General features: G+C 40.8%; 1 protein-coding gene across 2 annotated transcripts in view; it reads right to left on the reverse strand.

Moving 5' to 3' along the window:
- The window catches only part of DOCK4 (dedicator of cytokinesis 4), a 482,641-nt gene that overhangs the window by 239,090 nt on the left and 225,263 nt on the right, over positions 1 to 18,288 (reverse strand). For both annotated transcript variants that reach the window (XM_060020742.1, XM_060020741.1), the window contains exons 7-8: positions 15,450 to 15,534; positions 8,248 to 8,399 (exon numbers count right to left, since the gene is read on the reverse strand). In XM_060020742.1, the coding sequence (XP_059876725.1) occupies positions 8,248 to 8,399; positions 15,450 to 15,534 (237 nt within the window). The remainder of the gene's footprint in view (positions 1 to 8,247; positions 8,400 to 15,449; positions 15,535 to 18,288) is intronic.

Consider the following 18,288-nt stretch of genomic DNA (forward strand, 5'->3'; position numbering starts at 1 on the left):
CATCTCGAACTGCGCCCATACAAGTTGGGTGTATGATCTGACTGCTCCACCATCATGAGATGTTCCTCATCTCTCTCCCTCTCCTAAGGCCTCCCTGTTCTCTGAGATACAGTAATACTGAAATAAGGACAATTCATAACCCTACAATGGCCTCCAAGCATTCAAATGAAAGGAAGAGCCGCATGTTTCTCACTTTAACTCAAAAGCTAGAAACGATTAAGCTTCATGAGGAAGGTATGTGGAAAGCTGAGACAGGCTGAAAGCTAGGCCTCTCACACCAGTTAGCCAAGTTGTGACTGCACAAAGGGAAAGTTCTTGAAGGAAATGAAAAGTGCTACTCCAGTGAACACATGAAAGGTAGAGCAAAACAGCTTTATGGATGATATGGAGAAAATTTTACTGGTCTAGAGAGAGATCAAACCAGCCACAACATTCCCTTCAGCCAAAGTCAGATCCAGAGAAAGGCCCTAACTCTCATCAATTCTCTGAAGGCTGAGAGGGGTGAGAAAGTTGCAGAAGAAATGTTTGAAGCTAGCGGAGGTTGGTTCATGGGGTTTAAGGCAAGAAGCCGTCTCCATAACATCAAAGTGCCAGGTGAAGCAGCAAGTGCTGATGTAGAAGCCGCAACAAGTTATCCAGAAGATCTAGCTAAGATAATCCATGAAGGTGGCCACACCAAACAACAGATTTTCAAGGTAGACACAACAGCCTTATATCATAAGAAGATGCCATCTAGGACTTTCATAGCTGGAGAGGAGAAGTCAGTGCCTGGCTTCAAAACTTCAAAGGACAGGCTGACTCTCCTATTTGAGGCTAATGCAGCTGGTGACTTTAAGTTGAAGCCAATGCTTGTCTACCATTCTGAAAATTGTAGAGCCTTTAAGAATGATGCTAAATCTACTATGCCTATGCTCCATAAATGATATAACAAAGCCTGGATGACATCATATCTGTTTACAATATGGTTTACTGAATATTTTAAGGCCACTGTTGAGACCTAGTATCCTGGAAAAAGAGATTCCTTTTAAAATATTACTGTTCATTGACAATGTACCTGGTCACCTAAGATCTCCGATGGAGAGGTACAACAAGACTCATGCTGTTTTCATGCCTGCTAACACAACATCCATTCTGCAGCTCATGGATCAAGGAGTCATTTCGACTTTCAAGTCTTACTATTTAAGAAATACAATTTGTAAGGCTATAGCTGCCATAGATAGTGATTCCTCTTGTGGATCTGGGCAAACTCAATTGAAAGCCTCTGAAAGGATTCATCGTTCAAGATGCCATTAAGAAAACACTTGTGCTTCATGGGAAGATGTCTAAATAACATTAACAGGAGTTTGGAAGAAGTTGATTCCAACCCTCATGGATGAGTTTGAGGAGCTCAAGACTTCAGTGGAGGAAGTAACTGTAGATGTGGTAGACACAGCAAGAGAACTGGAATTAGAAGTGGAGACTGAAGATGTGACTGAATGGCTGCAATCTCATATTTAACCTCGAAAGGATGAGAAGTGGCTTCTTAAGGATGAGCAATGAAATTGGTTTCTTGAGATGAAATCTACTCCTGGTGAAGATGCTGTGAAGATGGCTGAAATGACAACAAAGGATCTATAATATTATATGAACTTAGTTGATAAGGCAGGGTTTAAGAGGACTGACTCCCATTTTTGAAAGAAGTTCTGCTGTGGGTAAAATGCTACCAAACAGCATTGCATGCTACAGAGAGATCGTTCATGGAAAAAAAGAGTCAACTGATGCAGCAAATTTCACTGATGTCTTAATTGAATAAACTGTCACAGCCACCCCAGCCTTCAGTGACAACCACCCTCATCAGTCAGCACCATCAATATGTCTTGCTGGTGGCAAGACACTCCACCAGCAAAAAAGATGAGGGATCAAATGATGGTTAGCATTTTTTAGCAATAAAGTTTTGTTTTGTTTGTTTTGTTTTTTTGCGGTACGCAGGCCTCTCAGTGTTGTGGCCTTTCCCATTGCGGAGCACAGGCTCTGGACGCGCAGGCTCAACGGCCATGGCTCACGGATCCAGCCGCTCCGCGGCATGTGGGATCTTCCCGGACTGGGGCACGAACCCGTGTCCCCTGCATTGGCAGGTGGACTCTCAACCACTGCGCCACCAGGGAAGCCCAACAATAAAGTATTTTTTGATTAAGATATGCATTTTTTTTTCAGACACAAAGACTATAGTATAGTGTAAACATAACTTTTGTATGCACCAGGAAACCAAAAAATTCCTGTGACTTGCTTTATTGTGATACTCACTTTATTTCAGTTGTCTGGAACCAAACCTGTGGTTTGATTTCTTTATACAAATCCCCTCTCCCCTGATATTCCCAGTCCTATACCCCAGTTTATGCACATCCACTCTCTGCCCTTTCGCCCTTTCTCCAGTCCTTGGCTCATCTTCCCACCTGCAATTTCAAGGTTGTTTCCTGATGTCTTCTAAGGGACCTTGATCCAGCAATGACCTCCCCTCTCCCATGAGTGTAACCTCTCCCAGGTTACTGGATCCTTCCTGTCAATTCTTAATAAGCTCAAGCCTCTTCCACTTCAGTTTCTTAAAAAAACAAAACAAAAGGAAAAACCCTCAACAGACCCCTTGCTATACACCGGTGAGTAAAAAATTGGTTGCGGAAGAAAACAGATTACTATTAATATCGAAGTTTATGAGAATGGGTATAGAAAAGTGATTAAGGACAGTGATGCCTGATCAGACTGCATGTTAAAATACAACTCCACTATATACCAGCTGTGTGGCCTTGGGCAAGTTATTAATCGCTCTGTGCCTCACTTTCCCCATCTATAAAAAATGGGGATATAGTCAGCCTTCCGTATCTGTAGGTACTGCATCCGCAGAGTCAATCAACTGCAGATAGAAAATATTCAGGAAAACATATTCCAGAAAGTTTCAAAAAGCAACGATTTAAATAGTATTTATATTTTATTAGGTATTATAAGTAATTTAGAGATGATTAAAAGTATATGGGAGGATGTGTGCATGTTATATGCAAATACTATGCCATTTTATGTAAGGAACTTGAGTATCTGTGGATTTTGGTACCTGAGGGAGGTCCTGAACCAATTCCCCACGGATACCAAGCGAAGACTGTATTAATATTACCTACCTTGTAAGGTTGTTACAAGGGATAAATAAGTTAATATTTATTAAACAGCTTAGAACAGTGTCTGGCACATGGTTGTGTTATATGGCATATAAGTGTTAGTTAAATAAACTGAATAGAACTGAATAAAATGAAATTACAGATGCTATCTAGGGAAATGATTCCCTGACTCTTCCAGCTATACCTTTACAGCTTGGAGAAATTATAAACTTTCAACCAGATAGATGCTCTCTAAAAATATTTTACTCATATAAAACTTAATTTGGCAAACATTTTTTTTAACTAAGAAATTACCTTTTATGGTGAGAAATCATGTCAAAGACTGTGCAAAACTCACTCAAATAAACTAACGTATGTTATTTCTGATGATAATTGAGTCCAAAGTAGCTGTACCTGCCAGGGGCTCTGTCTGGGCAGATGCTGTTACATGAACAAATGAGGAAGGAAAAAAGGAAAAGAAGTACAGGGTAGGTGTATGTTAGCAAGATGCTGTCAGAATATGCCTGCATCTTTCTGGTACAGTAACAGGCGTCTGAAACATGCATCAGAGGCTTAATATTCTAGGTCACCTTCAGGCAGAAGCTGTTTCGAATAATATTAATGGGCTTTCTAAACACAGCTCAACATCAATGACTAATTGTTTTAAGTCTCTGTCAGAAAACGTACGCTTCCTGGTACTGAGGAAATACCATGTGCTTCATTTCTCCACACAGTGAACTAGAGGGGGTAATTTTCATGTGTTGACTCCTTTTGCATTTGACATCTCCAGGTACTGAATCTAAGATTCTGATCACTGGCACACAGTAAGAGTTGATGCTTTTTTGCTATTCTTAAAGTATCTTGAGAAGGACTCAATTTGAAAAACCAATTTCTATAGCATAGGATATTTCTGAGGCCCTATATTAGTTTCAGTGTTATCACTATCAATAATTTATAACAACTTATTATTAGGGCTATCAGTCTCTGAAGAGCTCTCTCTGGGCAATAAAATCCTGCTCAATGATGGAAATGTTCAGACAAATATTGAAGCCCTTGAGGAGGAACGTGGCTGAGGCCAACGCAGGAAGGGGGTGTTCACAGGGCAAACTCTGGGGCCAGATCACTGGCTTGCAACACTGTGCTTTGCCTCTTGCCAGTTTGTAAACTTAGGCAAGTTCCCTAACCTTTCTGTGCCTTGCTTCCTCACCTATACAATCAGTGCTGATAATATATTTAAAGCATTTAGAACAAAGTCTGGCAGGTGATTAGTGCTCAATAAAATCCTGGCTGTTTGCTTCTTAGAGGAGGTAAGTTAAACGAAAAAGTCCTAGCCAGTTGTCTGCCTTGTGAGAGGAATAAACATCTATCTTTCCTAATCAAACTTCTACAGGGTTTGTACATGTTGGCTCCTCCACCTGTACCTGGACAAGGTAATTTCCTGTGATTAATGGTCAGGGCAACACCATAAAGATTACACTTAGATTGTATTTTATTTTCTGTAAATTACAGCACTAATGATTCTATTTAACAACAAATGCATTCCCTGAACTATACCATCTTTTGCCTAGTAAATTTTATGGTTTGGATTGGACTTCGAATGCTGAAAAAGAAATAAAAAATCAAATTATCCATTCTCTTCAACAAATAAATTATAAGGAATTTAAGAGGGAGAGGGAAAGGGAAACTACAGCTGCAAAGTGACTGGCAAACTTATCAGCCATGCAATGGATGGACTTTATTTGGGTCACGTAAATTCCAAATTCCAAATTTGGAATCTGTAAAACAATATACATCAGTCAACAGCAGAACTCTGAATAGACTGGAAATGGATATCTGATGATGTTAAGGGAATATTTATTTTGTGGGTGGCAATTTCTTTAGAGTACCTTTTTTTTTTTTTTTTTTTTTTTTGCAGTACTTAGGCTTCTCACTGTCGTGGCCTCTCCCATTGCGGAGCACAGGCTCCGGACGCGCAGGCTCAGCGGCCATGGCTCACGGGCCCAGCCGCTCCGCGGCATGTGAGATCTTCCTGAACCGGGGCACAAACCCGTGTCCCCTGCATTGCCAGGCGGACTCTCAACCACTGCGCCACCAGGGAAGCCCTTCTTTTTTTTTTTCAACAGATAGGTACACCCCGTAATATTTACATATGAAAATTTGATGTCTGGGATTTGCCTCCCATAAGCTGGGGGCAAAGAGAAGGACTAGAAAGGGATGTGGTTAAAACAAGATCAGCCCTGAGTCAATCACTCTTGTCACTGGTGGCAGGTCCACGAAGCTTCACGATACTATTTTACTTTTTTATACATCTGAAATTTTCTAAAATAAGAAGTTTAAAAAAGTAATACGAGTTGATTTTAAAATACCCCCACATCCCACACTGCATTCATTGTTGCACATAAGAAGAAACACAACAATGCCTCAAAAATCATATCTTGCATTTATAATACCTTTTTCTGTGAAGACGCAAATACTTTACACTCATCAGCTACGCCAGAAGCAGTGAGGGAAGCAAGACTTGTCACCAGTTTCAAGATGAAGGAAAAGACAGAGGTAGGTGAAAGGATCAGGGCAGCAGCAGTCAACTGCAGAGACAAGACTCAAGCCCAGTCCTCAGATCTGTGCATCCTAAGGCCTCTTCAAAAGGTAATGGTGACACCACCCTGTGCAGCGTGAATCCGAGCTACTCATAGCAAGGTTTTGAACACTCCCTAAAAGAATAATCGCTGTGCTATCTGAGGCCTCAGAGAGTCAAGAAAAGAAATCTCAGATGGTTCCAAACACCTAGTAAGCGGGTGTTTTCACTCTTACTCATTCTTTTGTCAATCACCTTTATAGTGATTATGAGTTTGGGAGGTGAGAGCCGATGGCCAAACTCGGTGAGTAGAAGCAGGGGAGAGAAATTCAGGCTTGATTTCTCCTAGGGTCATTCTGTATCAGGTGTGTGCGACAGAGGGAAAGGGAGATGGGAGGGAGCGGGGAAGCAAGAGGGGAGGGGGAGAGGGTGGAGGGGAAAAAACCAGGAGGGGAAAGAAGGGAGGGCAGAGGAGGGAGGCAGGCATGTAAGGCAGCCCAACCACATCCAGAGCAGGTAAAAGGCCCAGCTCCCGGCCTGAACCTAGGGACCACAAAAACAATATTTTAGGGTTTCTGTAGCCAGGTTATTTTCCTACTTTCACCAAGTAAGTAGGAATAAAAGAAAGGGAATTCTGTCGATCAAAACCTAAAAGAACATTTTAGAAAATCTGAAAATGTTTGTAACAAGACAAACCTGAAAGACCAGCTAATATTAATCCTACATAAATGCAATTTGAGTGGCAAAGGGGAATGTATATTCCTCAAAAACTTTAGCTGAACAGGAATGAGCAAAAGAGTGACCTCATTTCTCCCTGTTACAATCCATAACAAACAATAGCTTGTTAAATATTTTAGAGACCATACATTATACAATGTTATGAAGACTTTGGTTAAACTACACTACCTGGAAACCAAGCTTTCTAACACACACTTCAATATGTAAGCAGGCATTATCTCTAAATAATCTTTCACATGTCTAAAGCCAGTGCTAAGCTGTAACTTGAATACTTTTCTCAGGCCTTTATCTTCCCTTTTTAGTGGTGTTGATTTGGGAAGGGGGAAGGGTTTTTTAACTCACTGATTCATTTTCTCCAACAGTATATAAAGTCGATTTTGAAACTGAATTACCATTGTTATTTCCACACCTCATAAACCCTGTCCTTGCTGCACAAAACCACCACCTTTAACTTCTATGAACACAGGACTTCCCTGGTGGCGCAGTGGTTAAGAATCCGCCGGCCAATGCAGGGGACATGGGTTCGAGCCCTGGTCCGGGATGATCCCACATGCCGCAGAGCAACTAAGCCCGTGCTCCACAACTACTGAGCCTGCGCTCTAGAGCCCACGAACCACAACTACTCAGCCCATGTGCCACAACTACTGAAGCCTGAGCGCCTAGAGCTTGTGCTCCGCAACAAGAGAAGCCCGCGCACTGCAACGAAGAGTAGCCCCCGCTCGCTGCAACCAGAGAAAGCCTGCGCACAGCAATGAAGACCCAAAGCAGCCAAAAATAAATAAAATTTTAAAAATTAAAAAATTCTATGGACATAGTCCACTGTCAAGAAATAGAAAGTACACTTTCTAGTAGGTAATGAATAACATATAAGTTAATTCACCAAAGATTTTATGGCTATAAATGCACTAAAAATAAACTTCACACATATTTCCTAGAAAAAGATTTTTTTTTACCAGAAAAACTCCAAGATTATTTTATATTTACAAAACAATATATGTGGCTCATTGTTGCTTAAAATTGTCAACGTTTATTTTAGTAAGTATTATTTCTTTAAAGTGTGCTACAATTGCGTCATTATGTGTAAGTTGTGGTACAATTTTAATTCCAAATTCAAATTTGAAAATTTTAATGTAGAAGATGGTGTGGATTGTGCTCAACTTTAAGACTTAAAAAATTTTAAACATAAAAGAAGTCTCAAAAAAAGTTGAGACCTTTGGATAACAACCAAAACGTCCATTGTAAGCCTCTCCTAAATTTTGAAAACTTGCCATAAGAGAACTACAACAGGTAAGACAGAGAAAGAAGAAAAATGTAGGTGAAAATTGCTTATTATTTCCCAGCTCTGAAACTCTCATGGGAAGGTTTCCAAGTATTTAGTTGTCTCTCAATATCATTTGATGCAGACAGGGTAAGAATAATATAATTGCTTACTGAAAATTTGAAAAATACAATGTATTGAACTTGATAAGCAAACAAACTTCAGATTTTAGAGATATTATGTCCTCCTTGCATTATCAATACAAAATAACTCCAATAACAGACCTGATATCAATGACATACTTTCATTTAATAATAATTATGGTTCCACAGCCCTTTTGAGTTTTTCAAAAAACGTTTGCATGCATCATTTCATCTAATTTTTGGGGAAACGCCCAGAAGTTAGGCAGCTTAGAAATTCACAGAGTTCTACAGATGAGAAAACAGGCTGATAGAGGAAAAATGTGCAAGGTCATATATCCTGAAGCCTGCCAGTTGCAAACATCCACAATTCCAACATTAAGAAGTTCAAGTCATATCTCCACATGCAGTTACCTGATTGGTCGATTCTCTTTACTGTCAAAGAGTGAAAAGATGACCTCAAGCTCCTCTCCCAGGTTGGAACACATGAGGCTTTTCATCTGCACAAAGAGGTGATGACTGCTGGCCTGCACTGGGGTATCTTTCTTCCGATGTCGATGCTCCATCTGAATGACACCCCCCCAAAAAACATGATCAGCATGGACCGAATTAAATAATGGAACCCAACAAGCTAGTTAGCTATGGTGTGATTATGATGTCCTGTGCTTTTTGTTGTTGTTGTTGTTGTGTATTTGGTATCTAGTTGGATGTTAAATTCCAAATTTTCTCCCAACCACTAAAATAAAAAACTGAAGTTTGCAGACCATCAAGGAATCCTGCTTTAAGATTTGTTTCTTAATCATTAATGTTAAAATGATATCAACTCACTGAGTAGATTCAGGCAGCGTGAAGTTCAAAGGATGCTATCGGTCCCTCGTCAACTCCCAGGGTGAGAACAAATTATTAACCATCTTTTAAAAATCAGACTAAATTGTATCTAGCTGATCATTTTGCTGAACAATGTAGCTATGACTTCACATTTCTCATAATTAAAAATTCTTTTAAAGCATACTAAATTTCAAACTTGTGGTAGTTTTCTGAGGTGGGCAGTATCAAATGATATTCAATCACTAGAGCAAGAAAATGTTTCTAACTTGCTGTGGAGCTACAGGGAAGCAGACCTAAGAAAGCCAGTGAGGGGTCTAAAGGCAGGAACAGAGTCTGTGTCCATCTCTTATTTCCATCCTTAATACAGCTAGCCTAGGCTATACTTGGGAGGCGGGACCGGAAGTAAGAGTTCCCACAAGTTGAGGAAGGAAAGGAATCACCCATGGTTCCAGGGGTGAGGAGAACATGAGAATGATCATTTAGTCAACATATACTTGTTACATATCTATTATGAGCCCAGCACTGGGAATGCAATGATGTGTAAACACAGAAACAGCCTGCCTTCATAGAGCTTTTCTACTAGGGGGAGCAGACATCAACAAAATTTTCCCACAAACGGGTAGAAAACTGCAACTCTGATGAATGGAGAATTTGACTTGTGTCTGGGCAGTCAGAGAAGGTTTCTTGGGAAAATGACACTTTAGCTGAGAGTGAAAGAGTGAGCGGGAATTATGAACCATCTAGGACAGTACTTCTCAAACTACCTGCAGTGAAGGACCAGGTTGGTTTTTCCGCCTAACCTACCGCAGATTGATATTTTCATAAAATATCATAAAAATGCCATGGCAATGTCAAAATGTTATAAAGGTTTCTAAACGTTTACTCGCCATTTTTGTACTTGGGCCAGTTACAAACAGCTCACGGTCCAGCTAGTTCTTGGACCACAGTGTGAGCAGAACTGACTCAGGGTAAGAGCACAGGGAAAACATACAGAAAGGCTGTGAATTAACAGAACAGGTGCTAAGAATGTGTAAGAGTATTGCTTTCATAACACAGACTACTAAAGAGGCTACTTCTTGTGGATCACTTGACAATTAAAAAAATATATTAATAGCTCAGGGATTAACTCCAAAGGAGTCATATCCTTTGTTGAGGTTAAGGTACAGAACTCTATGTCTACAACAGCCATCTTTTTATGTTTCTAAGTATAGTTCAGTAACTAATGACTAACTAAGATTTGAATGCAAAGAAATGCCATGTACAATTATAGATGCAGCAGCATAAAATCACCAGAAGTTTCTCATGCTTTTATTTTTTAAATTGAACCACTTGAAAAGTAGACAGCTAAAAAAATGCAATTAACCAAGTGCATCTATAATTATTGTATACTCAGCAGGTACACTGGACACGCCTCTGTGAAAGTGAAGAGTAAGTGCATTTTCTTTTAAAGTTGACCTCAGCATTGTGGTATGTGTTGGCCATAATTACTAGAAAAGGCTTTCTGCAGAGAAATATTCTAACTAGAAAAAAAGCATAATTCTTTTTTTTCTATGAGGGTTGCTCTATTTTGGGCTTTAAAAATCCTTTATAACAGGGCAAAGGAAACAATGCATTCATAAAACTACATCTCTTTAACTTCTCAAGCTTTTTATTTTCTGAAGTTGCTAACTTATTTGCTGATTTACTTAAAAGTTCAGGGTAACAATGCGCAAACTGCTATGAAGAAATGAATAACTACTAAAGGATAGAGCTGAAAAAACAGATATAAAAACATTATGAATAGAACAGACCTCAAAGAGATGTCTGGTCTTTACTTCAAACAGTGCAAAGTTCCCAGCAACATTCATGACATTCACTAAAAACTGAGGAGAAAAATTAGCTCCCTTATTCCTGCAAAGAATCCAATCTATCTAGATCAGTGATTCTCAACCTTGGCTGCACTTTAGAATCACCAAGAGAGCTTTTAAAAAATACTTATGCCCAGGTCCCATCCCAGAACAATTAAATTAGAATTTCTAGGGGATGGGGGTCTGGACAGTGGTAGTTTTAAAAGCTCCCCAGGTGATTCTAATGTGCAGTGAGGGCTGAGAATCACTGATTGAAATCATGTGCAAAGAGATGCAAATCCTAGAAGAGTGAAAAACCTATTGTTGCATCTCTTGTATAATTACTGCCTTGGTCTTTGCAGGCATGCTAGTAATAAGCCCACTTAATTCTACCCTTTGTACGTGTGACGTGGGCCCTCACAAATGGCACTGAAATCTCCTCTCTTCCTCACCCACCATCCTTCCATGCCTGAGACAGATCTGAACTTACATAGGTTAGGATGTCTTGTTTATCTTTTGGTAATTCACTACTTTCGGGAACTGCTAAAAAATCTCTCTGTGAATATATTATTGCAGTAGCAAAATTTAAAAGGTGTGTCCACACTTCAAGAACTGTGATTTGGTAGTTATAACACATAGACAAAAATCCATCTCTGAAATAATGTATGGTTACAAAGGCACCTAGCAGTGACTCTACATGTGCTCACAGTTTAACTAGACTTTTGATTAGGAAAAGAAACAGATGCATTCCGAAGATTCATTAAAGTGATACAAATCATTAACCCTCACTAATGCATTAATTACTGGGTGAATGGTCCACACCAGGGTTCGCACCTTCAGCACTACTGACAATTTGGGCTGGTAATTTCTCTGTCGTGGGGCTGTCCTGGGCTTGGTAGGATGTTTAACGTCTTTTTCTGGCATCTGCTCTCCAGATACCAGTAGTACCTCTCCCCACTCCCCACCATCCCCAATTGTGACAACCAAAAATGTCTCCGGACATTGCCAAATGTACCCTGTTCTCTGTTGGAGAACCACTGGCCTACCCACTAAGTATCACAAAGCAAGCAGCCAACCTGATCTTATTAAAACCAAGAAAGGTTCCTAAAAAGATACTCCTCATGCCCAAACAACCAGAGAACCCAGCCAATAAAGTCCTCTTTACTACAGAAGGATTGAGCTCTGGTTGTTGGCAGTAAACGGTATGTTCCAACGGGACGTATGTCAACACGGTGAGGTTTAGCGCATTTTACTGCTTAGATGAACAAAATCAGGTGAGAAAGATCTGCTAACAGGACTATCAAAAACCCAAAACAAGACATTTTTTTCCTAATGATGCAGTAGGGAGTGTGTAAGATGCAAACACCTGTGTTTCAAATATCACGGGGAGAAGACATAGTGAAGAAAGAGAAGTGGCAACAATTAATTCAGCATCCTGTGTTGGGGCATTTTACCTCCACGCCATGATCCTTGATCTAGGAGTGACAATAAATCACCACCCCACTCCCACCTTCGCCATAAGGGATTGGTGGTGGTGCCTGCCAACTCCGCCTGGCGAAGTCAATACAATCAGTCACGTTTAGGTTGCATAGAGAAAAGGGCCAGTGCTACAGAGAACGTGATTACTGCTGGGCCAGGACATAAATAGGAACTTGAAGCTGCCTTAAAGAAAAAACATGTCCTTCTGAAGCTTATAATCATTTGGGGTTCTCTTGGGCTATTGTCTTTGCTTTAGAAGCAGTAAAATGCAATCGTTACGGAGGAGAAATTACAATTTCATGTAAAATTACAGTGTTTTATTTTCCTCATCTGTCAAATGAAGACTGTGGACTAGGTTCTGAGCTATAAAATATGAAAAACCCCCTCCAATGGCAGTCATTGCTAATCGATCACAGCCTGGAAGAGACCCCAGAATCTTATCAATATAACACTCCCAACAGCCACAACTAACAAATCGGAATGTTCAAAGAGATGAAATAAATTTCCCATCCCACATATGACATTAAGTAAAAAGAAGAGAGATAAAATCACATGCATACAAAATCAAACTTGGGAAAATAAAACATATTTGTGACAGACACTGTTAGTTGCTTCTCAAATATTTGACATCCCTAGCTAAATATGGGGATGTGACTGTGTTCTGGCCAATGAAATGTGAGTGCAAGTATTGTGTGGTAGTTCCAGGAAGGCTCATTAAAATAGTTGAGTCAACTGAGAGAAATCTTTCTCCTTCTTAAAGCTGGAGAGCAAGGTCATGGCTAGAGTTCTTGCAGCTATGGTGTACTTTGAAGTATCCTTGATGATGGAGCCTTTTTTGCTTCTGACACCATGAAACCACAAACAAGCCCAGGACTTCCTGCCTCTGGGCTTGCATACTGTAAAGGAGAAATAATTTCCATCATGTCTAAGCTTCTATTATTTACTTATTTCATCGAACACAGCCAAATCTAATCTTAAGATTTAGCACATAAGGCTGCCATTATTCTTGCCATCTTACCTCCTTAATGAGGATGAAATAAAGATGACAAAGGAATGAAAACTGACTGAATGCTTAGGTGCTTTGCAAACATTGTCTGTCAAGGAAAGGCATTTTACATGCATTTCTTATTTAACCTTCCTAACAAACATGGTTAGAATTATTTTTCCATTTAATAGACTAAGAAACTGAAGCTCTGAAAGATTTAGCAGTAAGTCCAAGATCAGAGAGCTGGTGGAAGGAAGAGATGAAATTTAAACCTAGTTTTTTGGATCTATGTCCATAGTCTTCTCATAATACCGTAGTAACATCAAAATCATTAAGTGATTGCTTATTAAGTGCAAATCACTGAACGAGATTATGTTGGACATAACAGAGGAAGTATCAATATAGGACACGGTGCCCACTCTGAAGAAACTTCAAATTGAGTGAGAGATTAAAACAAAAGTGAGAGACAAAATCTGATGCCCAACAGTTAAATAAACTATAATAAAAATGTCCCATTAGAGGATGTCGCTGACAAATCAATTCTAGAGATTTTGTTTGTTGCATAAGCTAAGAGTTAGTGGTGACTTTTACTGCGAATATTCTCCTTGTGTGCCCTTCCTCCATCTCTGCCCTCCTCCCTCCAACCAACCTTCAACTGTGTTTTTGCTCTGGGCCTGATACCCTGCTTAGCACTGATGCCACAGAGGGGTGCAGCATGAAACATCACCCTCAAGAAGCTCAACGTAAAGCAAAGGAAATTCTCCACAGAAACGGAATTTAGTCCAATGGAAATAATGAGCTGTAGATAATCTGAACAGATTGATGATGAAGGGGAAAACTGAAAGCGGTATTAAGAACTGCTTTCTCAAATCAGACATACACCTGATGGGTTTACTGATGATTTTTTCCACCACATTTTTCAGATAATTTCAGGTGAAGAATAATCTGCAATTCTATGAAGAATACTCTAAGCTTGGGAAGCTATCCCCAGAGAGGTAGGATGTTCCAAAAAGGAGTCAGCTATTTTCCACAGTCACTCCTCCTTGGAACGTGGGGTAAGATGCAGTGGTAACTAGAGCAAAGCAAAGAAACGCCTGGGATACTGGCTTCTTTGATTTGAGGTTTTAAAATAGCTCAGTGAGTATCTAGAGATTAGGTAAAACTTTATACAAATATTAAGAATACAAGGCTACGGGGGCTTCCCTGGTGGCGCAGTGGTTGAGAGTCCGCCTGCCGATGCAGGGGACACGGGTTTGTGCTCTGGTCCGGGAAGATCCCACATGCCGCAGAGCGGCTGGGTCTGTGAGCCATGGCCGCTGAGCCTGCGCGTCCGGAGCCTGTGCTCCACAACGGGAGAGGCCACAACAAGAGGCCCGTGTACCGCAAAGAAAAATAAAGAATACGAGGCTAGAGACTTCCCTGGTGGGGCAGTGGTTAAGAATCCGCCTGCCAATGCAGGGGACACAGGTTCGAGCCCTGGTTCGGGAAGATCCCACATGCTGCGGAGCTACTAAGCCCATGCACCACAACTACCGAGCCTGCACTCTAGAGGTTCGGGATGATCCCACATGCTGCGGAGCTACTAAGCCTGTGTGCCACAACTACCGAGCCTGCATTCTAGAGCCCGTGAGTCACAACTACTGAGCCCGCGTGTTGCAACTATTGAAGCCCATGTGCCTAGAGCCCGTGCTCTGCAACAAGAGCACCGCAACGAGAAGCCCACACACCGCAACGAAGAGTAGCCCCCGCTCACCGCAACTAGAGAAAGCCTGCGCACAGCAACGAAAACCCAATGCAGCCAAAAAAAAAAAAAAAAAATACAAGGCAGATGGGACCAGATTCGGGGAACCTAGATGCCAAGTAAATAACTGAACTTCAACCTACCATGTAACTAGACAAAAAACTCAAGTCATGGGTGAGGCCACGATGGGCAAGATGACCAAATATCTCAGGATTATTAACAAGTTTCAGCACTTAGGGATGGCCTGGGGTTTGGGAGAGGTGGGGGATAAGTCTAGCATTTGGAGACCAAGGAAGGGATACTTTCAGGAGTCTGTGCATACAGTGATAGCAGGGCAGGGAGGGGAGCTAACATATTGGTGAGCACTAACTGGAAACCATTAGTCACAACAATATCCTGAAACAGAACAGATAAATATGTATGACTTGTAACCATTCCACTAGACTAGGCAAAATACAAAGATTTCACTAGACTAGGCAAAGTACAAAGATTTGCAAAATAAAACTTAAAACTTCTTTGTCTTTACTTCCTAGTGCCTGGGCATTGAGGGCTCAGTAGGAACGTCAGGGCATTCTGAGGTGGGTAAATTATCTCAGTTTTGTACTTGGGGCATGGTCACCTCAGCTCTCAATTCTCTTTACTTGCTCCAAATTAAACCGGGAACATCCTGTTCTTACAAAATCAAGCAAGTATGAAGAGTGTCATGGAAACCACAAAATTAGCAGTGAGGCTGTGAGCCAAGGATTCCTATACCTACCAATCGGTAGAGCTCAGTAATGCTGATGTCCTCTGGATCCACCATCGCGTACTCTTTCCTAGGCACCAGGTCCAGTCCCAGTTGTCTAGAAAACAGATTGCAAACATTTGGCGGAAGAGTTACCTTGATAGGATATATTAAAAATAATTATCTTTGGGCTTCACTGGTGGCGCAGTGGTTGAGAGTCCGCCTGCCAATGCAGGGGACACGGGTTCGTGCCCCGGTCCAGGAAGATCCCACATGCCGTGGAGCGGCTGGGCCTGTGAGCCATGGCCGCTGAGCCTGCGCGTCCAGAGCCTGTGCTCCGCAACGGGAGAGGCCACAACAGTGAGAGGCCCGTGTACCCCCCCTCAAAAATAAAATAAAATAAAATAAATTAAAAAAACAATTATCTTTACTGTATCACCCTAACATTCGATATATCACCCACCATGCTTCTCTCACCCATATTTTTTACCTTATATTAACCTCTCACTGTGATTGGAGTAAGTGACTAGGCTGAACACTGGTCATAACTTGAGAAACAGAAGATGACAAAGGCAAGTAAATGGGGTCGGGTAGGAATGGGCTGGCACTCTTGGTGGAGCACTCCTGCCACTGGGGGCCTCGGTACTCTATGGTGGGGAAACTTTAGCACCCTACAAGCTATTACCACAGAAACTCTTCCTCCTTGTACTGGGGTGGAAACTAGAGATAGACATAATTTTGTTCTAGAAACAGAGTTGAGGAGAAGGAAATGTAGCCTTTAGGATTTGACCTGGCACCAAAATTCCTAGTTATATCCAGAGCTAACACATTAATAATGGGAATCTCTGGCAACACGTGCATGGTCCTTATTCATAGCAAGTTCCGGGGTCAGTCATTAGGAGAAACTCAGTAAAGGCAGGGGACAGAAATTAGGACAGCATAGGTCTACGCCTGGGGTAGCAAAAATGGCTTAATCTCTTACGTCAGGTTTCATTGTGACTGATACGTGAATTACTATGCTAAGAAATATTCTAACGTTATATCCAGCCTCAGTGGGACCAAGTATGGTATCAGATTTGTGATGTCTTACCATGGACAGAGGAAAATGAGTATAATCTTGCCAGTTTCCCTCTAGTGACCTTGATAACCTACTCCTCTCCAGGCATCCACCTTACTACACTGATGTCAAGGCTGTATAATTCTACTCATCTCCGTAACCATCACAACTATCCCAAAGGCTTCATGATGTCTCTCTACCAGACTCCCCTCAATTATCCCACTCCGGGTCACACACTTAATTCTCTGAGGATATTTTGCTCTACATCCCTTCCACATCATTACTCTCTCTAATACGGAAGCCTTCCTGCATGGCATTTCCAATCATACAACCAAAGCCTTCTCACTTTTGTATTTTAAAAATATCCTAAAATAGATGGAGAGATATACCATGTTCTTGGATTGGAAGAATCAACATTGTGAAAATGACTCTACTACCCAAAGCAATCTATAGATTCAATGCAATCCCTATCAAACTACCACTGGCATTTTTCACAGAACTAGAACAAAAAATTTTGCAATTTGTATGGAAAAACAAAATACCCCGAATCGCCAAAGCAATCTTGAGAACGAAAAAAGGAGCTGGAGGAATCAGGCTCCCTGACTTCAGACTATACTACAAAGCTACAGTAATCAAGACAGTATAGTACTGGCACAAAAACAGAAAGATAGATCAATGGAACAGGATAGAAAGCCCAGAGATAAACCCACACACATATGGACACCTTATCTTTGATAAAGGTGGCAGGAATGTACAGTGGAGAAAGGACAGCCTCTTCAATAAGTGGTGCTGGGAAAACTGGACAGGTACATGTAAAAGTATGAGATTAGATCACTCCCTAACACCATACACAAAAATAAGCTCAAAATGGATTAAAGACCTAAATGTAAGGCCAGAAACTATCAAACTCTTAGAGGAAAACATAGGCAGAACACTCTATGACATAAATCACAGCAAGATCCTTTCTGACCCACCTCGTAGAGTAATGGAAATAAAAACAAAAATAAACAAATGGGACCTAATGAAACTGCAAAGCTTTTGCACAGCAAAGGAAACCATAAACAAGACCAAAAGACAACCCTCAGAATGGGAGAAAATATTTGCAAATGAAGCAACTGACAAAGGACTAATGTCCAAAATTTACAAGCAGCTCATGCAGCTCAATAAAAGAAAAACAAACAACCCAATCCAAAAATGGGCAGAAGACCTAAATAGACATTTCTCCAAAGAAGATATACAGACTGCCAACAAACACATGAAAGAATGCTCAACATCATTAATCATTAGAGAAATGCAAATCAAAACTACAATGAGATATCATCTCACACCGGTCAGAATGGCCATCATCAAAAAATCTAGAAACAATAAATGCTGGAGAGGGTGTGGAGAAAAGGGAACCCTCTTGCACTGCTGGTGGGAATGTGAATTGGTTCAGCCACTATGGAGAACAGTATGGAGGTTCCTTAAAAAACTACAAATAGAACTACCATATGACCCAGCAATCTCACTACTGGGCATATACCCTGAGAAAACCATAATTCAAAAAGAGTCATGTACTAAAATGTTCATTGCAGCTCTATTTACAATAGCCCGGAGATGGAAACAACCTAAGTGCCCATCATCGGATGAATGGATAAAGAAGATGTGGCACATATATACAATGGAATATTACTCAGCCATAAAAAGAAACGAAATTGAGCTATTTGTAATGAGGTGGGTGGACCCAGAGTCTGTCATACAGAGTGAAGTAAGTCAGAAAGAAAAAGACAAATACCGTATGCTAACACATATGTATGGAATTTAAGAAAAAAAAAT

The sequence above is a fragment of the Delphinus delphis genome, chromosome 9 (genome assembly GCF_949987515.2).
Source record: "Delphinus delphis chromosome 9, mDelDel1.2, whole genome shotgun sequence".
In the NCBI taxonomy this organism is placed as follows: domain Eukaryota; kingdom Metazoa; phylum Chordata; class Mammalia; order Artiodactyla; family Delphinidae; genus Delphinus; species Delphinus delphis.